Source organism: Punica granatum, chromosome 6 (assembly GCF_007655135.1).
Source record: "Punica granatum isolate Tunisia-2019 chromosome 6, ASM765513v2, whole genome shotgun sequence".
Lineage (NCBI taxonomy): Eukaryota > Viridiplantae > Streptophyta > Magnoliopsida > Myrtales > Lythraceae > Punica > Punica granatum.
This window is the reverse complement of record NC_045132.1, coordinates 6426586-6453834: the sequence shown is the minus strand read 5'-3', so window position 1 is coordinate 6453834 and position 27249 is coordinate 6426586. Positions and strand designations below refer to the sequence as shown.

Genomic DNA, 27249 nt, shown 5'->3' with positions numbered 1-27249 from the left:
TCGCCACATCATCAGTTACTTGCCCTCAACATTAAGATAGATCGATAATACTATTATATTGCCTCAATTTACCACCCGATGAAGTGTCTCCATCGGAAGCAAGTCCGATAATATGAAAACGACGTACCTTAACCTTATCCACAAGCCGACACACGGGACGCAAACCCTCTAACTTCCCACCACGTGTCCTCTTCTCGTACATTGTTCCAGCCTTACGTGTTGTATGCACGCGTTGGAATCTCGAGCCATGCACGTAGAGCTGAACCTAACTTCGACCCCCTCTATATAAACCCCGAGCTACAATCTTCCTCTCCATCGAGTACCCCTATCCTATCCCAGAGAGATCATCTACCTATTACTGTTTTGGTTTACACTGCGATTTACCGGTAACTTCTTTGCTCTTTCGATCAACAAACGAAGATGGAGCAACGCCAAGGCCGATACGACCCAACCCGCCAGACAGACGAGTATGGGAACCCTGTCCAGCAGGGTGGGACCACTGGCATGCACGGTACTGGCATGGGTGGTACTGGCATGGGCGGTACTGGCTATGGTGGGACTGGCATGGGTGGTGCCGGCGGTGAAGCTGAGGCATATGGACTTGGTAGTGGCGGCCAAGGCCAGCAGCAGCAGCGGAGGCAGCACCAAGAAGATCAAGGAGGCGTGCTTCAACGCTCCGGATCGGGCTCCAGTTCCGTAAGTTAGACCCTCATAGTTTTTTTATATATCATGTTGCAGTATTGCCAACACTAGCGGCCGGAAGGATCTTCATAAATATATTACCGCACCGTAAAAAGCAGGATAAGAAAACAATTTAACTGCCTCATTCTTCAGTTCTCTGTTGTTAATTAATGTGGATTAAATTGTTATTTTGTGTAGTCTGAAGATGATGGCCAAGGCGGGAGAAGGAAGAAAGGACTCAAAGATAAACTAATGGACAAGATTCCTGGTGTTGGCGGAAAGGACACCGATCAGCAGAGGCAGCAGACTGGTGCCACCGGTGGCTATGCGGAACAACAGTACCAGGCTGGGCAGCAGCATGGCCATGGACAACAGTACCAGGCTGGGCAGCAGCAGCAGGAAAAGAAAGGGATGATGGGTAAGATCAAGGATACCTTCACCAGCAGTCACTAATCTCATCGAGCAGTTGGTCTAATATATCGAATAGTGCTACTTAAATCTTGTATGTGTGTACTCTACTCGACCTCCAGTCGTATCTACCGCTTTTAGGATGGTAATGGAGAGGTTCGTAAGATAATACGTGTGCTGTAAAAATAAAAGGGTCGTTCGGGGGGCAGGTACGTTCCCATGTGTGTTGACGAGTCCCTTAGCTAAGTAATTGTGTTACGTTTTGCCATGATCTATAAGTCTTGGTCTGTTTTAAGATACTGGTTTTCATTTCCTGGTTATATATATTGTTGATCTTTTGTATCCCGACATATAAGGACAGAGACCAAGTGAAAGATAAATTCTGTGGACAATATTAAATATTTTACTTTAAAGAACAGAAATAATACTCCTATGCCCTATTGAAGAGTAAGTATTTGTCTTCGGGGTAAAGATGATGTTTGATTATGTAAAGAACAATTTTCTCTCAAGAAGGTGATCCACGGATCCAGCATGAGACATAAATTCGAGATTAGTTATAGTGAGTAGTCCTGCATCGAGTTTCGGATTTTGTTAGCTCGTTAAGAGTAACTGTTCAGTATGGGTTACTTTTTCCCCCGTGTGGATGAACACAGAACTTTCTCACTTCAAGGTTGGATGGATATGACGGTGTTCTTTTATTTTTCTTTCGGTTTTCTGTCCGACTTGGTCATTAAGATGGTTTTGCAATTTTTAAGTCGCCGGCCGGGAAACTCTTTCGATTTGTACAAAGAATGCGCAAACTAATCGTGGCCATGACGAAGTGCCTGGTCGAGGCTGTGGAGCATAATGTCGGTTCCATTAACATGGAACAGTTTTCTTTTGGAGAAAGAAGGCACGCGTTGAAAACATACATAATCATGAAATTTCATGAATTAATTTTTTTTTTGTTACGAGAAATTCTTTTTGTGGATTAATCGCTGCACTTCCAAGAATGTTTCGTACTGAGAAATCTCTTATGAATCTCTTGTATAAAAACATTATTTACTTTTTGCATAAGAAAAACGTTTCATACTGAGAAAAGGCTTCAAGGAAGGGCGGAACTGCGTCTATGGATCGGGTCCTTACTGTGAGACTGAGCTGTGGATGGAAGAGAGGCCATAAGGAGGACGAAATACATACTCTGTCAGGATCCGTCCCGAGTATTATGCTTCGATTCAGTTCATTCCTTCGAGGAGGGGCTTATTTAGCTTACTCACGGAAGGGGTGGAAGTCCTCCCATGACTGATCCGCACAATCCGCAAGCTCTGTCCCAACTAAAATTTGCGTATGCAAATATCGTATTCTTCCTCTAGAAGTCGGGTCTATTCATCAGGGCCATGGTTGTATATCTCATCTGAAGAAAACAGTAATATCCTGAATACTGAACAATTTATGTACTGTATCATGGTCTCCGATATAAGAATAAATTGTTTGATGTGACACAATAATATACTGAATTGTTTACAACTTTATATATATATATATATAATGCTGGCTATTTTGCATGCTAACTTGTTATATTTGATATCTCACTGTAGGAAAAGGGACCTGTCCCGATCCTTTTCTGCCAACCCTCCGAAAGGGTCGCCAAAAGTAAGGGTTATATGGGGCCTACAACTACCCAATAACAATGGATGCATTGGCGACACTTATGAAATGTTGGAAAAAATGGTTGGCATAGACCATGTTATCTCAACCATTTTCAAAAGGGGTGCAATAGATTGTGCTTTTGTTGACCCTTTTTAAATGGCCGAAAACAAAAGTCGGCATAGGCCTTCTTCGTAAGGGGTTTTGCTTTTGCCGACCCTACTTTAACAGTCCGCCTTCCTAACCCGACCATAGTCATCATTGGTTGTCTTTGGCCGACTCTTGGCAAAGTCGGCAAAAATCCCACTATCCCGACCACTGTAAAGGTCAGGATAGGGGGCTTTCCTATTCCCAATGCGACACTTTAGTTCTGACAACTAGTTACTGGCTTAGATACCATTAGAACTTGAATTTTTTTTAAAAAAAAAAAAGAAGGGGAAACTGCAAGGTCGAAAAACAGCCCAACTATAAAGAACTGTTTTAAAGTTTTAAGCTTCCGATTATCTATCAAATTTTATGGAAGAACTATTTCTTAAAGTTTCAAATTTATCTCAAGAATTGGATCTCAACTTTGATCCATCTTCCAGGTTCTTATTCTACTTACTTGCACTTCTATCTACAAAATTCACATATATATTTTAGTTACATCCACTTCTCTAGATAGAGATACATATTCGGCTTTTTAGTTCTATGGTCATATTGAAAGGTCTTGAGCCGAACAACATACCTTTTACATTATATTTGGTTTGAATTGTATGACACGTTATAGATATGAGCTAAATAGACTAGTTTCATAATATGCCCAACTAGGGTTCAATGAAATGTGTAAGCAAATTTCGCCCCAAATTTTTCGACATATTCATAACTCATCATCATTCTGGAATGTTTAATAATTAATGCCATTCATTATTTTTGCAAAAAAATAGATAAAAATTGAATCGACATGCCTAGGTTTAGCAAGCCTTTCATGAGCGGGATTAAAAGTTTTCTTGATTTTGCGGTTAAGAACTCCACACTTGGGAAAATTTACTGTCCATATCGTTGATGCAAAAACACATTGATATATGATCGGGATACCGTATATAAGCATCTTATTCACCACGGGATATTACAAGGTTATAAACATTAAAAATTTTCCATGGAGAACCAATCGAGAGGCTCCCTACGAAGGCCGCAACATTCAATTAGTCCACCGATGGATTGACCAATATTGGACGAGCAATTAGATGTGCAAAGGCTCATTAAGGACGTTCTCGGATTGAACATTCCAGCTTCAACTGAAGATCTTGATGGAGTAAGGGATGATATTGCTAATGATGGTCGGGATAATCAAGAGACCGAGACTCGAAGTACAACAAGAAGCACAAATACTCTATTAGATGATTGTGATGTTCCATTTTATAGGTTGGAAAAAGTACTCGGCCATCTCATTTCTCTTACATCTTTATCATTTGAAAGCACTTTCTGGTAGTCTGCAAAATTGTCCACGATGTTGCAAGAGTTGCTAAATGACTCATGTCCTGCTGGAACAAAGATCCTGGACTCATATTACCAAGCCAAGAAGACTATTACCAAGCTAAGTCTCGGGTATGTCAAGATCCATGCATGTCCGAACGACTGCATTGGCAATAATACCGAAAAAAATAAAGGTGATATATGTTTTTCATCGAAAAGGAAGTCACTGGCAGAAAGCATGAATGATGATGCCTTGGAGGCCTACGATAAGGATTCGCGTCATCAAAAGCCAGTGAAAGTGTCGTAGTATTTTCCACTAATCCCTAGGCTGAAGAGGTTATTTTTGGCTGACAATTCGTATCGTGTCGTGTTTATACGTGTCGTGTCTAAACAGGTTCGTGTCATCGAAATCATAACCCGTACACAACACGATTATTAAACGGGTCAGGTTTTGAAAACTCATACACGACACGTTTATATCTGTGTCAACCCGTTTAGACACGCTTAAATCCGTTTATCGAAACGTGTCATAATAGGTACACGTATACACGACACAATTATAAACGTTATCCGGACACGTTAACACAACTTGTTTATCCGATCAACTCAGTTACCCGGATACATTAACACGACATGTTTATCCGATCAACTCAGTTACTCGAACACGTTAACACGACGTGTTGGATTGGGTGAAAGAAAGGAAAGGAAATTAGAAGTTGGATTACATAAGGATATTTTGGTAAATCCAAATACATAAACGGGTTAACGGGTTACATGATTATAGTAACACGAATAAACATGTCTAAATAAACAGGTTTAATCGTGTATAATCGGATTACATGGGTTCAACCCGATAAGACACGCTTATTAACCGTGTTTAAACGGGTTGGACCCGTTTAGACCGATTATCAAAAATGTCCAACCCAAACCCATTTAACTCTGTGTCGTGTGAAATATTACCGGTCCTAGTTATTTCAGTCATCTAAGACTGCTTCCTCTATGAGATGGCATAAGGAAGGTCGAACTAAGAATGGTATCTTGAGACACCCGGTCGATGGGATCCGCTTGGAAAACTTTTCATGACAGGCACCTAGACTTTGATGTTGATCCTCGAAACATTCGGTTAGGTTTGGGCAGTCATGGATTCAATCCGTTTCTAACAATGAGCATCGGTCATACTACGTGGTCAGTTCTTCTCATACCCTACAATTGTGAACTACGGGTTTGCATAAAATCAACAAACATCCTATTATCAATGGTTATCCCAGATGAGAGAGGCCCGAGTAACGATATTGATGTGTACTTGCAACCTTTGATTGAAGAGTAGAAACAGTAATGGGTTGGAATTAATGCTTTCGACGCCTCTACCTCTGAAAGCTTCACCTATGTGCTATCCTCCTTTGGACAATCAACAATTTTCCCGCATATGCTAAGTTGCTAACCTATCGGGATGGAGTACCAGAGGTCATGCGACCTGCCCAAAAGAATCTTAACGATGATTAAGTGATCGAATTATATACATTTCCTCACTATTAAGTTAGAACCAAAATTTTTTGCCAGCCGAAAAACGAACCAGCAGTTACATGTCTTACAAAGCAGAGCACACTCACTTCTAAGAACCCTATACAATCTTTTACAGACGAGTAGACCAGTCACATCCGATCAAATCAAATCGAGGGAGGCCGAAAGTTGGAATTGTACCTCAGCTCTCTTTCTTTCCATCCTTTTGCTGTTACCGCATCCACCTCTGCATTTTCAGGGACATGATCTTGCGTCTCTTATTGGCACGATTCTTGGCAGCGATCCTGAGCTTCCGTTTTGCATTCCTCTCAGGGTCCACGACCGCTAGGAGCTTCTTGTCCCGCTTCCTCTTGTCCCTCTTGTCCTTGAAGTCCTTCCTTATCTGGGCATATGCCCGAACAAAATTCTCTATTCCGAAGGCGTTCCTCAGAGATTCCGAGATTTCTTGGGCGAACTGCTTTGAGGGTTCTGGTGCACAGTAAAATAGTTTAATATTGAATCTAGTTACATAGATGAATTTAAGTGAAAGGAGACCATCAAAAGACAAATTATCCGCCTTACTTGGGGGAAAGCTTTTCAACGCACACAAACAGATAAAATTCATCTCTGGAAATTAAACTTAGAAGCATAAAGAATTTGAAGACTCACCAGGTATAACCTTCCCGGAATGTCCTTCGCAAACCTTGAAGACTGGTATAAGTAATTGATCCGAATAAGGCAAAGACTCTTGACCACTGATTTGGGAAGTGAACTTCAGGAAAGTATTAAATACAATTTTCATCTGCAACACATACAAAGAGAAAAGTTGTTACCATTAAAATGAGTAATTACATGAAAAACTGCATCTCCATTCATCATTCAAGGTACGAACCTGAACAGGCTCCATCTGAAGGGCAATCTTCCCCATTGTTTTGAACAAAATCCGAACTAGCAAAAATCGAACATCCCCATAGGGGCCTTCACTGGAGTGATTGCCCATCTCCGAATTAAGATACAGAAACGTAGCTCTTCCCTTTCCCGGGTCGACCAACTGGAATGCTCTGAGAAATCTAACTTGGTCATCATGTCCAATTGAAGACCAAAACTTTTGCGAAGCCTCAGGTTCCATACATCCCATTGAGGAATGCAGACTACAGAGTGCAAATATGAGATTCTCAGTGATGACGCTTGCAGCTGAGTCATCAGAGAGTTGGTTCTTCAGTTGACAACACAAGGAAACGGTGATGAAGAAGAGTCTACTCGGCCTCATGAGAAAGTAGTTCTGTAAGAGACTTTTGTTGTCCCCTGTACATGCCTCGGTCATGGTTGCAAAGTAGAAGGCCACCAGACGGCTCGTGATGTTGCGGACCCACATATGGGGGTGCAGTAGAAGCTCTGAAATTAATTCCCACGTGTCCTGAAAGTGAAAATGAAGCATTGAGGGGGAAGGCTAGAGAGTGGCTTTAATAGAAAAAGACAATTTTAATAGATAGAATGATTTATCCTAAAGGGGTACAGACATCCTTTTCTTTAGACAGGATACTCCTTGAGATCTAAACGTAGTTAAATGATTGATTGGGAGCATAAGAAACAGTATGGATCCTTTATGGAGAATTCTATCCAGCGAGCGGGAAGGGTAAACCTTGCATAGACAATGGATGGATCAATGGGGATCTTACCTCAAGTTCCGGAACCAAGCTCAGATGTGGAAACTGCTGGAGAATCTTCTCCAACATGACCAGCGAATAATATGCCTCCTTCCAAAGAGGCGGTGTTGCCTTTTCAGAAACTTCAAGTTCGTGATTTGCAATTGCATTAACAGCAGAATGTAAGATACTTCTGGTCGCCGGCAAGATGCTTGAGATGTGAGTTTGGAAGGCCTTCTTCATGACTTCCACCAGTAAACCTAGAACCTGCATATTCATATCTGGAATCAGCTCTTTAGCCTAAAAAACCCTCCACATGCATGATAATTTTGAAGGCAATGCTCTATCTTCTAATAATAAACATATAACCTTTTTCTTTTTTTCCTTCCTGACCCATCTTACTTGGGACGGACATGAAAAAACATTATTTGTCTAAAAAATATGATAAAAGAGGAACCTGAAAATATCGCGACCATTGTGTGAGAAGAAAATTACATGCCACTTCCAAGAACAAAGGTCCACACAAGCTTACCTACTTTCTGATTGATTAACCATCTATAGACCTCAAAATCTTAAGGGGAGAAAAGTTCTTTCTGTCTTGATAAACTGTAATAAAAACAATACTTAACAGACGTACCTGTGCTGCAGCACCCCAAAGTTGCTTCTTCTCACCCAGATACCAGGATAAGCTGTAGTCAAGAATAGAATTGAGCCCAGGCTGGCTTATACGACCTACTAAAAGCTTGATCACTGCACCTGTCATGGAGCGAACTTTATTATCATGATCATTGGCCAAGCAAAGCACCAGATCAATAAAAATCGTCTTCGCCTGCTCGTCCAAAACATTTTTGGGGAACTTAACCACAACTGCATGAAGCATCTCAAGCACAGCCTCTCTGCCAGATGAGTGCTCATACCTGTGATGGAAAAAAGGAAAAGGAACCAGTTCAGAACAACTGCTGTTAAAGAAACCAAGTTGCTAACAGTTATTTTCTTCAAAACAGAACAGATCTTAGTAGAAATTCCATTTCCTTCGAATGGACAAGCATTAGGTTCCTGATTTAATTGGTCGAGCTAGACAGTCCAGTTCACTTTCACAGAATTCTATGTAAGGTTTGCTAGATACCTCAGGTTTGACAGCAGGAAATCTAGATGTTGTTGCAGCCGCTTTTGTGAGAGAGGATAATCAAGTAAAAATTGCAGCAAAATTTGACTGCACTTCTTACGGATAGACTCAACTTGACTTGTCACCATCAACTCTGCCACTTGTGTCACAACATCATATATCTCATGAACAACTAACTTTCTGTGAATGATAGCCTTGAGAAGAGAGAGTGCAACTGGGGAAGAGTTCCTCTCAAGCTCAACAAACATCGGAAACCGAATCAGCACATGCAACTGTTCAGAAGAGAGGCTAATGTGCATACTCTGCAGGAGGACAGTCAACAACCTTAAACAAGATTCCATTAATGGATTACCGCTGTTTGCGGTGCTGTTGGCAATACTTAATAGTGCTGCTTTAATTTTATCAGCTTGAGGCTCGAGAGACGGCAACGGCAACCTGATCAGAGGGATCAAGCATCGAAGAGAAGCGGATAATATATCCTCGTACTTTGAACCCAAGCATTTACACAAGAGCACGATGAAAGGGTCCAACATTGACAGGAGCAACGCATCATTTCTATCAAGCTTTAAGTTCTTTAGACGTGTAAGAAGCAGCCTGAGTGCAAAAAAAGTGATCATATGCGAACTTGGTGAGTCACCTCCAATGACCCGGGCTGGAGGAATTTCTTTGCCCTCAATGTTCTTCTCATGAGTCTGACCCTTTTCCTTATTTAAATCATCTTCTATGAGGCTGTATATGAAAACAAATAGGTCAGTCTGCTCAACAGAAGGGTTGCACTCAATTCCAGCAGCAATGTGGCTCAACATGTTCTCCAACTTCACCTTCTTTTTGGGTGTCAAATGCTTCTGCATGTGAGCTGTGACAGGAGAGAGCAGCTTCGATGCATGGCTTTTGAAAGTAATGTTCTGGGCAATCATTTTTAAGGTCTCGTATGAAACCCGCTTCTTTGTCTCTTTCATTTTCGAGGCAATCTTCTCCACCTCCTTTTCTTCGGAGACATCTCCAAGGATGTCATTCTCTACTACTGAGAGAAGGTCTTCCAGACAATAGTCCAACTTCCCCTTACGCGTGTCATTAAGGACCTTCGACAACATGAAGTTCAATGTGTACCCCAAAACATGGACCTCGAATCCTCTTTTAAGAGTCGCTTGCAGAACCTTGAGAATGAAATGCAAGTAATCGACACCCAGCTCCTTCAAACAAGCCGCTAAAGCTGACCTTGCTTCATCACGAATACTCTCAAGACGGCTCTTCAGGAAATTTGACACTCGGTGAATAATACTAGGAAGTTGTGCTTCCATTATTTCTCCAGGAAGCAGCTTCAACAGCTTGAGCGCAGCGAGATTGATGCTCACATTAACCTTATCACTGTCCAAGTTCAGTAGCTTCTGCAACTTGGGAAGCACGGATTTCAGGAGGGAGGCCTGAATGTCAGTGAACGTAATAGAACTGCATTTTCTCAATGTATAAGAAGCAGATCCACTGTTAAGATCATCTGAAGCATGGTCCAACTCAGGTCCTTGATCTGAAAATGTTTTCATAAAGTGAAACTGATCCAAAATTGAGCAGATTAGCCGAAGGACCACCTTTTGCTTCTGTGCATCAAGCGAAATCTCCCTGAAGCATCTAATGAGAAGGGCATAGTATGACTTCCACTCCACTTTTGCGGCAATTGAAGCGAGGGCCTCCAGGCAAGCATTTCTGATATGCTCTAATTTCCCGTGTTGAACATCAAACAACATATTGAAGAACATTGGGACAAATATACTTTCCAGGATAGCCTGAACATTGACGAATTACTAAGTAAGGCAATGATATTAACATTTTAGAAAATTGTCATTATCAGAACTTAATCAAGCACAAACATACCTCAGATATGTTGCTCGTACCCATAACATTCCTAAAGCGAGATAATGCTCGAGCCCTTCTGTGCTTCTGCAGAAAATAAACTTAAGTGTAAGAAATAAAAAGAGAGTGCAAGACGAAACAACCACAAGCTTCATAGAAATCGTATTATTGGCCCCAAAAGAGAAGGAAAGTATTTGGCAATGGCAGAAAGCCGCTTCCGCTTGGAAAGAAATAAAATAAAGATGACATTATCTTAACATCATGTGTAATAAATAGCATAACCACTTTTTTCCTTTTGTAAATTGTAAATTAACACACTTTCCAGTAAATTACCACTGTGCAATCCATTTAGCATGTCAATAGGTTAGGTTCAGAAAACGATTTCATGCAATCAGATGTGACATAAATATTTTCTGATATATATTGCACAAAACGCATGCCTGTGCTATGTGCCGATTTTGTTACGTGAATGTGATAAACTGAAATATGACTTTAATAAATAAATATTGAAATAAAACTAATAAAATTAATAAAAGATCATTTCATCGATATGTTTTGTTGAAAATATGTTAATATGAATAAATTAAAAAAATACTAATTAACTGCAAGCACAATTTATCATACTTGTGAGAGGAGAGAGAAAGGAGAGAGAGAGGGGGTTGGTCAGAGTTTTCGGAAGAGAGAGACGAGAGAGGAGAGAAGACAGAGGAGAGAGAGAGATGGAGGGTGGGTGGTTATTAATTTAAAATTACCATCATACCCTTGATCTAAGAGTTTCTAATTTTCAATTTTATTTTTTTGGCAACAGAATGTTATCCCAACCATCTTCCTACTCCAATTTGTAATACAGATGACTGTTAGTTTGGCCCTTAGTAGTTAGTGAGTATGTGGAACTCATGAGCTTCACTGAGGGCAACAAATGCTACTAAAACAACAAATAATTAAAACCAAAAACTCACCTGCAGGTGAATTAGGTTGTTAAAGAAGTCCACTTCAGCATCTTCACTGCATAAGGGCTTCAAGGAACTCAGATTTGCCACCTCAGGAAGTTTCACGACCATATTCCAGAGCAAATCAATCCATTCCTGCATACATTTAGTGTATATTTCCAATCAAAACATCATATTTGTGATGGGTACATGGCACTATAAGACCAAATAGCACTATAAGACCAAATATCAAAGATCATTCAAAGAAGTGCTCATTTTAGGATTAAGATATCCATGCAGGTTAGATCCAAGGATGAAGAAAACAAACGTGAAGTCTTTGCAATTGCCATCATGGTCGCAATTTCAAAAGTGCTAAATACATATTTCAACCAACTCTAAGTTTCAATGTAAAAGAAATTTATGGCCAATCATACACTCATAACCTTCTTCGAAGTTCCATCAATTAGTCCTTTCCTTCCCTAGTGCATCAACTTCTCTCTACGTAAATCATATAGACCATGCACCCAATAGAGGTATCAAACATTTCGATCTTTAAACTGAGTTTAGATATTTCTACTGTCAGATAAGTAGATATTCCCCCCCAAAAGAGGAAATTGGGAGAATTATACCTTTCTGCTAGGCGCTCCCTTCTTCATTGCTTCGCCAATATGCTTCATAAGAAACTTTTCCACAACCCTATGAACAGATGACTTGTCCCAGAAACAGTTTTCAACAACAACCATGGCTTCAGGCTCTTCTTGGTTATCTTTCTCCTCACGGTCAACAATTTGTGCACAGAAATCGATCAATGCAAGCAAAGATCTGTATGCGCTGTCTCTTAGAATCAGTTCAGTGGACGACAAATCATGCACACACTGCGATAAAACAAGTAATGCATGTTCCTCCCTCACGGAAGAGAAGAAATCAGTGGTGATCGTCTCATAAGCACCGATAATAGTATCATAATCAAGATCTGCTTCCATGGCTGAAATAGAATTTAGTTCACGCACAAGTTTCCCCTGCATTTCCAAGATAAAAATAAGGAACATGTCGGATCTCAAGGTACTTGAAGTTTAATGTACTGAACATCAGTAAAAAAGGATGAAGATTATTACAGCCTTGAGCATAGAAGGGTTGTTCTCAGCAAGAGCAACAAGGAGATCACATATAGATGATCGCTTCTCCGTTTCAACATGGGTTAGAAGAGGAGAAATTGCATGTAGAATCTCAGTGCTAGTATCGCTCTGTACTACAGGTACAATGTCTCTGACTACTTGCAGAACATCCACGCAGAGATCTGCAAGACGGAATGCCAGTGTTCATATGTGGCATGTAATTGCAATATGTTCTCAGTGCTATTATTGCTAGTTAAATTGACTGGCCTATACCTGAATTATGAGTTTCCTTTGATAAGAATAATAATAAAATATCAAGGAACTTCCTTGCTAGCAGCGGGTCCTTCACGAATTTTGATAATGACTTGAAAATTTTAATTTGAGTCTCCCCTGAACGTTTGATCAATTTCCTGCATAAAAGCACAAGCTCATATTAAGTTACCCGGGGGGGGGGGGGGGGGGGGGGGGGGGGGGGGGGGGAGGAGAAGAGACAATAGCTACAGAGATCCCAAATTTAGTTTGTATTTCAAGCTGCAGGAAATACGAAAATGCTTCATTTCATTTTCATATCCTCAAATACCCCCTCAGAGATTCACCTAGATTAATTTGTTGATAGCAATGATATCAGCTAAGCCAATCAACAGGATTAAGTAACAAGAAAACAAGGAAGACTTAGATGAATGATGCAACAAGACAAGTGAATAGATCAGCCATTTAAATTGTTATATAGAAAGTTCACTCATGCTATGCACATAGCTGAAGATCTGAAGATCATGAAAAATCCAAATGAAAAGGGGGGAATGCAAAGAACAGAAAGGTAATGTGTATACCTCTTGAGAACATTATTACCCATGAAAAGAGAATGCAGACTACAGATTAGCGTTTCCAGGTTCAAAAGCAAAAGACTTCGTACGCTGTTATCTTCTTCACCAAAGTCATTCTCAAGGTTTAGGAGATTCTCAATGAATTTCAGAACACCAGACACAACAGCTTCAGACACAGTACTGACGGTCAAGATCGAGAATATATCTGGGACTAGATTCTGTGCCCGATAGAGAAGAGAAACAAGTCTGTGACTTCTACTCATTGCCAGGAAAGAAGAAAACAGAGAACTCGGCTTCTCACTGCTTGACCCCTCCTGCTTGAAGTTGTTGATTAGTGGTTTCACCGATGTGAAGAACAAGTCCCAGAACTCACAATCAAAATCATGATCTTCATACTTATTCAATACAGCATAAACAATCTTCAGGCAGAAAGACCTCACATCCTTCAGCTGCTTTGCTGATGCCCTCATCTGCAAAAGCACCAATGTTTCTCAATAAGAGAGCCTATAAGGGGAAGAAAAGGACAGAAAACAATTCGGTGTACTCTTTCATAGACCAAAATCTAGTGCATCCAGAAACAAAGGAGATTGCCACTCGAGAGGAAAAACACATCCATTAACGTTACAGGTGGTAACCTGCGATTAGGACCTAGAGATGATAAAGTTCCACTTCATTTCCGCAAAACTAAAGTTTTAAATGGCTGCCTAGAATATCAAGGAACATATGGATCAGATTATCCTGATCATTGATGCTATTAGCAGTACCGGGCCAACCGCCATCCGTAAGCTGGAAGGCAGAACGCAAGAATGAAATATAAGATCGTTTGGAACCTTTTTTTTTCTCTCTTTTTTTTTTGTTTTTTTTGAAAATTCTGAATTAGTTCTTAAAATTGTTCATGCATAAAACACTCAACTTATTATTTAAACTTGCGTAGACCATATTCTTCAAAACTTTTAGAGCAGTAGAGAAACTACTTATCAATTTCTTATTTAATTTTGACAAAGCTTTTCCTAACGTGGAAAAATATATTTTTGGTCCTCAACCTTAGGGCTGATTTGTCATTTTTGTCCTAGTTCTTTTTTCAACCCAGTTAACATTACCTGAAATGTTCCCTTAAACAGATCAGCTACGAAAGCACCAACAACAATATTCCAGATAAAGTCAAGGTTGGGATTGAAGAAGAAAAATTATCAGGACAAAACCAGATGTTGTAGGACCAAGATCAGTTTTCAAACCATTCCCAGGCAACAATATCAAAAACTAGCTAGTTCTTTTCTTGGAAGGCCAAATTTCTGTTACAAGTTAGTTGTTACATCATAACAAGGTTGAGACATGCACTTTAAGAAAGCGCAAGATCAACTGACATGTCCTCAGTGTATTTCTGTTGTTTGCAGGGAAAAAAGAAAGGTAGTGTATGACATTGCACGTGTAAATAAGCACATATTCCAAGCAAACATAATTAGATTACCAGAGTATGAGTTCCAGCTTCACCAGCATCATCCATAGTCTGTTTAACACTGGCTGACATATCCTCAGAGGATGAATAAATGCCTTTTGCTCCATCAAGACAAAAAGTGCAGCAACCCAATATCCTGACAACAATTCCCATAAGCAGATTAAGGAACGGTCCAAGATGGAACTCATCAAAGGTTCCAAGGACGTCCTCAACTACATGCAAGAAACCAGATATCTTCTTCCAAGAGAGAGCCACTATATTATCCGTGGTGAAGTACTTCAAGAACTCCATGGTTACAGAATCATCCAAAGAAATGCTTCCAGGGGACTGACACCAATTGCTACCCTCATTGGGTTCAAGTGAAATAACTCGCAGGGGCTTTATCAACAATTTAAAGAAGAGAGGAAGCTCGGTGGTGTCAAGTTCAGCTAAGAAACTGAGAACTGCCCTCCGATGATGCACACTGGCATGCTAAAAAAGACAGAGCATTAAGAAAAAATAATTAGACTTAAAGAAGGATCAGCACAGAAGATGATGTGGGAGTGCAACATATTAGAAATTTTGACTAGACACTCAGTTTAACATTAAACAAAACCATAACTATGAAAATTAGCCATGTATGCTCTCCAAATCTATATGTACCCGTAAGCATAACTAGTGGTAGGACCAAAATCAATCAACCAGATGATAGTTCATCCACTCTTAACTGAGAGTCCTCTATTAATCCATGAAAGAACTGCGAGTATATTACAAAAGTTACGTTTTATGTTTGACAGAGTAATTGCAGACATTTTCATCCCATGAACACATATCTAACCAGTTTAATATCAGTCCAATTCAGATAACAATAATCATGATCCATAGGCTTTTAATCAATATTGTTTTCTAAAAATTCAAGTTAGAGCGAGAAAAGGCCCAACAATTTTACCAAGAGATCAATTTTGGAAATATCATCCAACTGGGATACTTCATAATTGCCATTACAGCTCCCAAAAGACTTTATTTTGTTTCCCTTCATTCTAAATGCACAATTAAAATGAGGATGGTCAGGAAGCTCTAAGATAAAAAATAAATATATAAATAAACAAAAAGAACAATTACCTTTCGCGAGGCAAGTGTCTTCAACTTTCTTACTTTAGGTGCCAAAATACGCACAGCTAGAGGAACTATATAAGCTCTATGACCAGCTTCAATTAGACTGGACTCACAAGATAGACTCCATGTTGTCAGTTCCTCTCTTAAGTTTTTCGAACAGATCAAGTTCTTCAAGTTCTGTTCATATGGCAGCAAAAAGTCATCCTTCCACAACAGCAGACAATCAAGAACCTTCATCTGAATTTCAGCATCATTTTCATCAAGAAGCCTGCCAAATATAACAAAAATTAGAGCTAGCAGATCCATCAGGAAGACTGAAGTTCAGCTAGTCTCCATTTTGCAAATTTCCATACTCGAAAAGAACCAACCACAATAAGCTTTGATAGCACATTCCAACAGTTTAACTGACCTAATCTGCAGAACGTCTTTGAGGAATTGACTCCGATAGAAGGATTTAGGGTTCCGGACGGATTTTATTAAGTTCAGCCACTCCTTAAGAACACCCTTCCACCTTTTACCCTTACATGTACGTGAGTTATAAGAATCCACACTGCACACATTAAGCAAAAATTACAACAGTTGTATGGGGGAGGGGGGGGGACTGAGTTCACAAAGTATTATGGTCAGGAAGAACCTTGAAAGTTCATCGCTGTTGTAACCCAAAAACTTCAAAAAGAGAGGGATAAGCTGTCGAGATCGGGCTTCACAGATTGTTGGAATCTTTTGCAAGGACTGGATCAACAATGATAACAACGAATCTTGTGGTGTGCTCCCCAATGCAGGATTAACAAACGAGTTGAAATGTTTCACCAAGTCTGTTAAATGTTGGGTCCGCGTCAGGAAACGTATGAAAAATTATTACCACATTGCTGAGGGAAATAAATCGTGAGATCATTCTCAACCATATTGAATATATTTTCTCTTGAATCAAGATAGAAAACGCATCTTTTGGTGAGCAGGAAAGATAACAGTCAAAATATAAAATGGAAGGGGCAGAGGGTGGTGATGCTCTTACCACTAGATTTCACAGATGATTCGTCATTCGCTTCCTCCTCACGATTATGAGAACAGAGGAAAGTGGATTGGCAATCTTCAAAGTAACAAATAAACTTCTCCCACAACGTGCCAGTATGCTTGCTAATTAGAACAGACAGGCACTCGGATGCTGGGTCCCAGATATAACTAAATCGGTTCTGGAATATACCAATCATGGCATACAGAAGCACTGTTATATATGTTTCAGATATCCTTCCTGCAGATATATCCATCTGTATCTTAGAGATCAAACAGATAACTTTTCTACTGGTTGCAATCATCAGAGGAGTCTGCTCTATTGATAGGAGGAGTGGAAGAACCTGCTTATCAAACAATTGGTTATGAAAAATGGAGATCCAAATATTTTATTTGTGCACACAACTTTATCCACAAAAAAAAAAAGAACAAAAAGAAAAGAAAAGGAAACAGATCAATGCAAAGAGCATACATCAGCACCCTGATTGAGGACTTGGCAAGTCTCTGATGTTCCATTGGTTATGTCAATCCCGGCAGATTGATTGGTTGCAGATATTTCACCGCTAAGCATTTTGAAGTGGCACAATATTTTTAAAGTTGAAATGCGAATTCCCTTGTCTGAGTGGCACAAATTTTCAGTAAATTTGCTGGGTCCATAGAGGACATTTTCATCAAGTTCCCTAGGCATCCCCGTTTGTGTAATGGACCTATAAATTTTAGCAACATATGCACAAAAGGAATGGTCAAAACCCACGAACCAGGAAACATCGAAGATCAAGATTAATAATTGCTGATTTATAAAATTGCCAAAAATCTTACCCAGAAATTGAATCCAGACAATCAGAAGAAGCGAGCAACACATGCCGACATGAGTAGTGTCTCTTTGCTAGTTGGATGAACTTATTCGCATCTTCCAGACCAAGAGAACCACAGTGAAGCTTGTTGTAGGAATTTAAGGCACCTCCAATCAAGCTTTGCCAGGTGTTCCTTGAGAAACCTCGGAAATTATCTTTAAAAAAAATAATATGATTTCAATGATATTAACTACCCAAAACCACAGAAAAAGATGCTATACAAAATTTGCTACCAACACATGTTCCAAGCACACAGTTCCACATATATACTGGAAACCCTATGTGCAGGGGCACAGCCAAGATTTTCGACAAAGCAGGGAGCAAGAAAATTTTAAATTTTTGGGAGACCAGAAGTTGAAATTGACTAAAACGCCAATACAGATGGAATCTTTACATTAGATTGACCAGAAAGTAGAGGAAATGAAGACAAAAGGCGACTGCCCTAAATTCGCTCCCTGTTACCATCACTGTGCAAGTTATAATTTGCATACTAAACATTAAATTATGGTTTATCAAGTGAAGATACCATACCATCCTCAGCCATTAGAAGCTGATCAAAAGCATCAATCAGAGCCATCAATGAGTGGAGACTTTCTTGATTATCAAATATATGAGGAAAGCAACGTATCGCTCCCCAAAGCAGGGCCAATTTAGTCTCATCAACTTCTATGTTTGAGCTTTTGTCACATGGCAATCCACTCCAGTAGCTCATAAGCTTTCCAATTAAAAAACGGATTCTTGAAACTCCTCCTCCAGTTATCCCTTCGAGAAGGTTAAAGTGCAACATTTTTGCTTCCATTTTCTCACAGAAGCATGTCAGAAGATAAATTACCTCCTCTGTGTTGGATTCGATTAAATTATCAAGCAATCTGTATATCAACCAGCAATTGGAAAGTCAAAACCCAAAGATGTGGGCCAGGAATAGAACCAAAATACCAATACCACACTGATGAATAGATATTACCTAATAATATCAACCTTGAATAGTTGCAGTATGTAAACGTCCTCTGACAGCAATTCCCGAATAAAATTCAACAAACTACAATGCAAGCCCAAATATGTTAAATCGGGGAACGAGAAGAGTGAGAAGATGGGTTACCTAAAACACAAGATTAAATTGAAGGAGTTACCTCAAGTTCTGCAACTGAAACACAGGAGCCCATTTCTGGGGACAGGATGTTAGAGCGGGCAAATTACCAGAATTATTCAGCCCGGAAAGAATTTTAAGCATCAAGTTTAGAACATTATCTAATACACTGGAGGATCCATCTTCTGAACTGAGAGACGCGAATGATCCAACAATCTTCGGAACAAGTTCAAGCAAGGGGCCATAATCTACAGAATTATCATGGTCAAGATTATGCTGAGTAAAATGATTTATCAAGACGAGCCAAACAACTTATGCAGAAAAAAAAAAGTACAGAACTTGGTAGTAAGTGTGGAGCCACCTAAAGCCTCATGTGCACTATTGAACTGGAGGGTAGATATCAGTAAAGTCAACAGCCTACTGGCATGCGAAAGGCTTTGGTCGGCTATACTGTCATCTATTTCATCATATAAGCAGTTTCTCATCAACTTCAACTCCCCAGGCTCCAATTCTTCACATAGTCTCTCAAAGGCAGAAGATGTAACTTCAATTATAGCATCTGCTCCTGAAAAAGAAATCGCCCCAGGGAGAGAGAGACAGAGAGAGAGAGAGAGAGCAGGAGCAACATCAGAAATAATTTGTGCTACCTAATCGATTTGACAGAGTCCAAGAACAAGTTAATCAATAGCACAGCAATAATTGAAGTTGTAAGAAACTAGGCACCGGAATTCAGGATTTGGTTGAGAAGCACTACCTTTACGTGTATCAATATTAAATTCTGACCGCCACCTTTCTTTTAGTACAAAAAACTATTCCTCCCATGTTGGAGTATCAGAAAGCAGTATAGTTAGGCAAATTTGGTTTTGTCGAAATCACTTTCTATCAAGCTCAAGACAATTCTATCCTGGAGGGCCAAACCAGCAGCAGCTGAGGTGAATTCAACGCCCTTAGGCAATCTTACGTCTAAGGTTCTTTCAAACATGAAATTTTATTTTCACTCTGGAAAAGAAGTCAAGAATTAAATGCTTTCAGGAAAACTGTTTTCTCATAAAGGTCAAAATCAATAAGAACAAAACTGACTTCATATCTGTCTGTTTTTCAGTAAATGATACATGTCAATGCTTTAACTTACACTAACTAGATGGTTGTAAAATTACTATCATGGGAACAGAAAAGGAGCTAGAATAGCTAATTAACGCTATACTTTTATCATCTAGAGCAAGGAGCTTGCCTTGGTTGATGTTATCACCAATACTGAAGATTGATTTGTCCATCAATAATCGCAATACCCTTTCTGCCCTTGAATGAAACTTTAGTGAGGTTCCTCTCATAGCATGACATAACAGGGCACTAGCTCCGGTTTTTCTAGAGCTTGAAGGCTTCTTCATGACTTCTAGCATGATCTTTCGTATACCTGCTTCAACAAGTTCATATCAAATATCCATCAAGAGAGACCGGTTGCTCACACTCTGACACAATGTTGCTACCATCCCCACAAAATTCAACAACCAAAAACAAAAAAAAAACCCACCAAGCAGCACCCGCTAATACAATGTGGTTGTCAATGCACAGTAAATGGAAAGGAAAAGCAATAAAGGGACACATAGTATGAATTTGATTGCTCCACTGTCGAAGGGATATATACTTCGGAACCAATACTCCAGTTCAAGGTCTAAGATGATCATAGATGAAAAGCAATAGTAATTTTTGGAGAAACATTTAACAATAGGAAATAACTATTTAGCATCTGAGCTGAGCTTTGGTTAAGTGAGAACAATATAATGATAAAGAGAGGGAAAAAAAATTAACCAGATGATAGACACAGCAGGCTCTGGAAGAGACATTATCATCATATTCTTAGTAACCTATCTTCTTTTACTATCTTCAACCATCATCTTATCATACCTTTGATAAGTTGTTCAACAGGAGCATTCCTCAGCAAGAATGACATTGCCTCAGCGATAAACTCTTGGACATAATCTTTGGGATAGTATCTCAATTTTATGGTAACCCTTCAAGAGAATATAGGGTAAAGTTAACAGAAGACAATTGTTCAGTTAATCATAATTCCAGAAAAACAGGAGTAACAGAAGCATTTATTCTAGGTGGTCTACACAAGCATAAGACGGGAACCATTACCTCATAAAGCATCTAGATATAGAAAGCAGTAACGTGAAAGCTACACTAGGGGAGGTATACTTTAACCCAGCATTTAATCAAAGCCTCAAATGCCATAGCAGTCAGCACAATTCTTTAAAATTTTTGAATTGCTTTCCCAACCTCCCACAAGATTTAGCAGTATAAACTATATTAATAAGCATTACATAGCCAATAAAGTAAAATTTAGCTTATTCTCTTTGAGATCTAGGTAAAGCCATTCTTGCCATCCTCCAGCACCTAAATTATTTCTTGATACATGTAAACAAAACTTTACCCTTCAAAGAATACATACATGGATGGTGCATGTTTTGTAAAAACCCTATTAAGTCACCTACTTAATGTTCTGCCGCAATTTCTTTCTATTAATAGCCTGTCATGGAACCCAAATAAAGTTCAAGCCACAATATTCAAAATTAGAAAACATTCATCTAAATAACTATTTCAGAGTTGCCTCACTTCAATGGGACTAACATTAAAATATAAAACCTGAGAAGATCTCCCATCTGAAAATGAGCAACATATACTGAGGAACTGTCAATTATTACTTACTTGAGAACATGCCTTATATCCCGTATTAGATATTTCTGCAGATACATCATAATGTACGACCATGACGAAAAAATCTGCAGAAGTAAGCAATGAGCATTGCCAGTCATATATAGGCATATAATATGGTATATCTATATATATTGTTAAAAAATAAAATAAAAAATAAAAAGTCAAGCTTAAACCTGCTCAATAATCTCCGCTTCCCTGTCAGCACCACTTTTGAGGAGAGAAACTAATGAATCAACAACCCTCGGAAGAAAACTAGCACATCGATAAGAAGAAAAGGAATAAGTATAACACTTAGAAAATTGTACCAAAGGAAAAAAAAATATTAAGAGCACTCTAAAATGATTTCAATTGTACTGAGATCGAGAATTGACAATAGGTCTATGACAGTAGATTAAAAACAATGTGCTTTATAAATTTTCACGAGATCAATTCAATGGGTATATACACAAGCAGGACGGGATGAATATGAAAAATTTCTAACATCAAAACAATATTGGCTACAATTATTTTCTCATCCAATTGTTAGTATATCATACTAAATAGTTGTGAAAACAATGGAATAGTCATAAGAGTCAAACAAAGATCCAATTAGTCAAACAATGTCCACTCCCATCATTTAAGGAAACATCTGCAATGGTTTAAAAGTCCTCTGATCTAAAACTAATTGGATATAATATGCCAAGTTCAAGATTGATGTGTGCAACTTGAAAACAGAATCTGCAATGCTTTCAATGACAGGGAGGCAAATGTTACACCACTGCTATAAGTTAGATATGCTGAATGGTGATAACTAACTTATTTCTTCAATTGAATTTGCAACATTTAATATTTCCGTGAGCGTAAAACCAGTGCTTATGCTTTTTCTCTACTATTTTACCTTCGAGTTTAAAGCAAAACATAGAAACAAAAATAATATTAGCTGAAGGTAAAATTTCCACATAGACAGCAAGAACTTACGGGACAAAATCTTCTAGAAGATCTCTAGATAAGGCGGCTATCAACCTGTCATCAAAGTAAAGCAAGAAGTTAATTTCCTCAAGTGATGGATATGCACAAGTAATCAAATTTTGAGACGAATAACAAATATTAGAGGAAATATCAGAGCATTCACTAAATAAAGAATGCTAAGGAATATATGCATTCTGATTTTCTATGCAGGCATTAAGATCATTCTAACATGATGCCACTTAAATAGACCATGCTTCTAAACACGAACCAATATGTAGATTTTTTTCAATAAGATTTCGTTTTTCCTCTCCAACTAAGATGAAAATCGATGCACCAGGAGTTTATTTAAGTAGAATTCTTATAGATAACATCAAGGAGAATGGATCCATGCATCCATTTACTTTATATAGACCATGCTTCTAAACAATAACAAATACATGGATTTTCTTCAATGAGATTTAGTTCTTCCTCTACAACTAAGATGACAATTGATGCACTAAGACTAAAAGAATTAAGTTCAAACACTTGGAAAGTGCTGTAGTTCACAAGGAATAAGAATTTATTTTAAGTAGAATTCTTGTAGGCAACATGAAGGAGAATGGATCCATATATTCATTTCATGAACTATATATTGTGGTTGAATTTCTAAAATATATAATATGTGGAGTACAGTTAAAATAAATTTTATTTGCCAAACAAGGCCTTAAATACTGTGCACTTACAATGTGAAACTACCATAAGACAACCAATTACCAATGTCAAAATCTAGTATCAGACACGAGTACATAAGCTCATACAGTTCTTCAGTCTTCGAACAAGAACATAAGTGGACAAATCCATTATAGAGGATCATTACAAGATACTAGAACTTCCACAACAAAAAGAGGATAGATACAAACCAGATGAAGTTAAAGCAAAAATAATCATCATACTCACAGACAATTCAACATTCAAAATCAGGGAGCAAGTTAGAGATTATCATACCTAAGGATGGGCTCAAGCGATAGCCTCGCCTTCATTTGTAATCTCGAAACAAGCTTTGAGAAAAGGATCTCCTTGTTTAAAAGCACCAATGGCAATGTCTGAACAAGAGGCATGATCTCCTCGTAGTATGAAATAAAATCCTCGGCAGTATTTAATTCCTAAGAAAAATTGATTATGAAAACTTATTTGATACTGTCTAGATAATACTAGCTTAATCATCCGGTGAAGGAAAAAAGATCAAAATATGAACAGATGTGACATGAGATCTTTAATAAGCATAATAACACCCAAATGGTCTAGCTTAGTACTCATACCATTCACATTCCTTGGTGTCTTCAAGGCAAAAGAGAACTATAGGGCCACACTTGCAACCCATTGGTCAGAGCAGTAAAAACCTTACCGGACACAAACAAGGGGTCTTTTTTTTGCAATTTTTTCAATGAATGGTCAAATTTTCAGATGCAATCATTTACAGTAGTTAAGCTCTAGAGAACTAAACTTCTGGATGTTCAGAGAAACTGCCCTTAATTTTCTACGTGTTCAATAGTCATAAGAAAAATGAAGCTTATACAAAAGAAGAGGAAAATGAGAAGAGCACCAACAAATGTAGATATAGGAGCACTCAAGCATCAACTTAAGAAATATGTATATACCCCAACTATATATACATAACTATAGGGGGAAAAAATGTACCTTTCTGATTAAGACAATTTTCCGAGCAAGCATTTTAAGTTTATAAGCAATCAATGGTGCATTCCCAAGATTATGAAGTGCAATTTTTTCTACTAATTTTAAATATACAATGACTTGGGCAAAACAACTCACCAGATACTTTTCTTCGATGATTGGCTTTTGGCACTACACATGACTTAATAGTAGATACATTGCAGAATGAATTACAATTTAATAATGCAAGCATATAGACAAAAGCTACAATAAAGTCTACATACCCTCCATTCAATGAGGCAGTCCTTGAAAAAGGATGACCCCTCAGATGGTTCCGACTTAACATTATCAAGACTCTTATAAACATCAATCTCGATCTCTTCCAATCTCTGAGAGAATGTTTTGAACTGCAACCAACAAACATAGATGAAGTTAATTAGCATATACCGCAAAATTGTCAACAAACATATAGTAGGGGACGAAGAACTTAAAGATTATGAAAATCTTTGGTCCGGAACTTGAGCTGTTTATCCAACCAAGAATAAACTAACAACAACGTCACTGCCCGTATTTGAACAGAACAGATTAAAAATTAAAAGCAGAGAAAAAGATGAAAATTGACCGAAAGGATATGCTATTATGCTCTAAATTTCAAACTTTCACCGGCTCACCGATCAACTTAGTGACCTAAGTCCGTGCTAAGACCCGAAGAACAAATTTTAAATGTTGAAAAAGGAAGAGCAAACAGAGGGAATACCACGCAGCAATGGGTTTAGGGTTTATGACAGAGCATACCACAAAGCGCCGTCGGCCAGAAGACTTGTTGAGAGACTTGACGGCATTAGCATGAGCAACCGTTGCCATCTCTGCTGGATAAATCTAAGAGCACTGACAAGGCACCCCACGGTCCCAGAGTTCGAGGACTAATCGGCGCAATCGCAGACCACTCAAAGATTCCAAATTTGAGGTGTAACTGTGAATTCCTCTGTCCAATATCAGTAGAATTCAGTCTGCCGAGGGCAGTTCGCCGGAGAAGAAACCCGAAGGAAGAGGAGGAGGAGGGAGGACGAGAAGGAGGAGAGTGGCTGTGTTTCAACTCTCCGGCTGAGAAGTAGGGAAAGGTTTAAGAGCAAGAAGGCGGCAGCAGGTCGCCGCTCTTATGGTACGAAGAAGTAGGGAGAGACGGCTGGGCTGAGGTGAGCGAGGGAGGACAGTTTTGGGAAGGGGGAAAGTATAATTTTGGCCCTCCAACTTTGGTCACTTTTCTTTTTTCATCCCCTTTGTATTTTATTTCCTCTTTTCATCCTTCACCTTTCATCATCTTCCTAATTTAATCCTTCTGTTACTTTATCTGTTATTTTATTGATTAGCTGGAATCTGATTAAAAACACGCAATTCACATATCAAAAGAAAAAAAAAAGGGAGTATAGGAAAAAATTAAAAAGGAACTGAAAGAGATCTCCATGGCCGCTCCATATCACCACTATAGGAGGAGACGAAGAAAGGTACGAGAGGGAGAGCAGAAAAGAGAGAATTAAGAATAAGAAAGAGGAAGTATCAGATTAGATCTCCATGATTGTTACAATAAACTTCTTGTTAATAGATAAACATTTACGGTGCAGTTTTAGTTGTTAAAACATTTTTTTTCATTTTCGTCATAAACTTTTTTTTTCTTGTTATCATTGTCCTCAATCTTTTGCTTCTTGACTGCTCTAGTCAAGCAGTCTATTTTCCGTGAGGAAACCCATTTTCCATCTAAAAATAAATAATTACAAAATTAGACTATTGAACATGTGCGTTGCACGAATTTATAGAGAAATTAGCACATTGAACTGAAGCATATCACGTATTTTGATGAGTTATTTCCAATTATCAATAAAACTTTTAATTTTTCAAAAACAATACGTTATATATTATTACCTGCAAATAATCGAGACAAATTTCTAATATTCATTGAGTAGAAAACTAATAAAATATAGTATAATTTCATTTAAGTAAAAATGAAAGATTAATTTACGTGAAGCTGAGGATTATCAAATGGAGTGATTCGAGTAATCGGTTCTCAAATAGAGCTCCCAGGATTCTAGTCTTCTCCTTTTATATTATATTATATATATATATATATACTAGAAAGAAATCAAGAAAAGGAAAGGAAAAGGAACGGCAATGATGGTTATGTGTGCATATGACAAGTAACATTGTGATTTTATATATGTATAACATATCAGTCTAAGTTTGCCGCTTCTTGTTGGGTTTACTTCACGGAGTTCTCAAAATGGTTAATGATTCTCCAGAGAACCATCACCCTTCCTTGTCGAATCTTCTAGCTGTATGGATCCGCCTCGACCCCTAATTCCGTCAACACTCTCCATTAAATCCTAGAGTTGCTTCTTGATCTCACATGTCTTCCTAAGTAAATGCTTCCCGATCCATTGTGGAATCAGGAGTCTCTGTAAGCGACTTAAGCTCCTTATCAAGCTTTCATGTGAAGAGTATAATGGTCTTAAAACCCTTCATGACAACTTATAGGTGCTTGCATGTCGCATGATGAATTAAATTAAGAGTAAAATGCAGTTTGCTCCCAAACTTTAAGCCTAAAGGTAAAGTACCTCCCAACCTTTAAATTTTTGCAGCATACCTCCATACCTACTTAAAAGGAAGCAAAGTGCACCTCCGTCTACTTTTCTAATTACTTTTCCAGTCAAAATTTAATTTACTATTAATTTATTAATTTCATAATTCATAAGATTACTTTAAAATCAAAAAATCAAAAACAAAAAAAAGAAAAAGAAAAAAAAGAAACACCCACAAGAAGAACGTTGAGAGAGAGGCCTCGTCGCCCAAGACCCCTTTCTCCCAGATCTCTCTCTATATTTGTCCCATGATCCTCTCCCAAGCTAAGTCTTATCTCTCTTGTTCAAGGTCGCTCTCAAGATTGAGGAAATTGTGCATTTTGCAATTTCAATAATGCTTCACAGTCGGGATGAGGATTTACTGAGCTAATGTTAACAACTACATGTGAAAATCGAGGCTTATGCACATTCATCATATGAAATTTGAGCAAGCGACCAAAAGATGTTTCGATTAGCACAATTTTCCCAAATGAAGATCTAAATTAATAAAAAAATAATTTTTGGTCCAAAAAGTGATAGGAAAAGTAGACCGGATGCACTTTTCTTCCTTTTAAGTAGGTCGGATGGCATGGTGCAAAAATTTAAAGGTTATGGTGCACTTTGCCTCTAGACATAAAACTTGGGGGGCAAACTACATTT

At 38.5% G+C, this 27249-nt stretch overlaps 2 protein-coding genes across 3 annotated transcripts; one reads left to right on the top strand and one right to left on the bottom strand.

The window, feature by feature from the left end:
- The first annotated feature begins 305 nt into the window (after positions 1 to 305).
- Positions 306 to 1437, top strand: LOC116211880 (dehydrin Rab18-like). Its single transcript, XM_031546411.1, has 2 exons — positions 306 to 696; positions 880 to 1437. The coding sequence occupies exons 1-2, from the start codon at positions 421 to 423 to the stop codon at positions 1132 to 1134; spliced, it is 531 nt and encodes a 176-aa protein (XP_031402271.1). The 5' UTR covers positions 306 to 420; the 3' UTR covers positions 1135 to 1437.
- A 4208-nt stretch (positions 1438 to 5645) lies between these two features.
- Positions 5646 to 25160, bottom strand: LOC116212028 (small subunit processome component 20 homolog). Of its 2 annotated transcripts, XM_031546603.1 has the most exons (31): positions 24773 to 25160; positions 24262 to 24384; positions 23312 to 23469; positions 22337 to 22381; positions 21553 to 21631; positions 21371 to 21444; positions 20567 to 20673; positions 19893 to 20075; positions 19023 to 19226; positions 18705 to 18909; positions 18539 to 18613; positions 18106 to 18443; positions 17540 to 17729; positions 17193 to 17427; positions 16725 to 17064; positions 16344 to 16524; positions 16119 to 16259; positions 15716 to 15977; positions 14627 to 15085; positions 13165 to 13628; positions 12608 to 12744; positions 12335 to 12516; positions 11849 to 12238; positions 11250 to 11375; positions 10312 to 10377; positions 8443 to 10223; positions 7954 to 8233; positions 7350 to 7583; positions 6563 to 7087; positions 6340 to 6472; positions 5646 to 6159 (listed from the first exon to the last, which is right to left on the bottom strand). In XM_031546603.1, the coding sequence occupies exons 1-31, from the start codon at positions 24839 to 24841 to the stop codon at positions 5903 to 5905; spliced, it is 8043 nt and encodes a 2680-aa protein (XP_031402463.1). In that variant the 5' UTR covers positions 24842 to 25160; the 3' UTR covers positions 5646 to 5902. The 2 variants fall into 2 exon arrangements, with proteins under 2 accessions (XP_031402463.1, XP_031402464.1); XM_031546604.1 differs by lacking the exons at positions 19893 to 20075; positions 20567 to 20673; positions 21371 to 21444; ... (3 more) ...; positions 24262 to 24384; positions 24773 to 25160 and having other exon boundaries at positions 5903 to 6159; positions 19001 to 19142.
- Positions 25161 to 27249: the final 2089 nt, after the last annotated feature.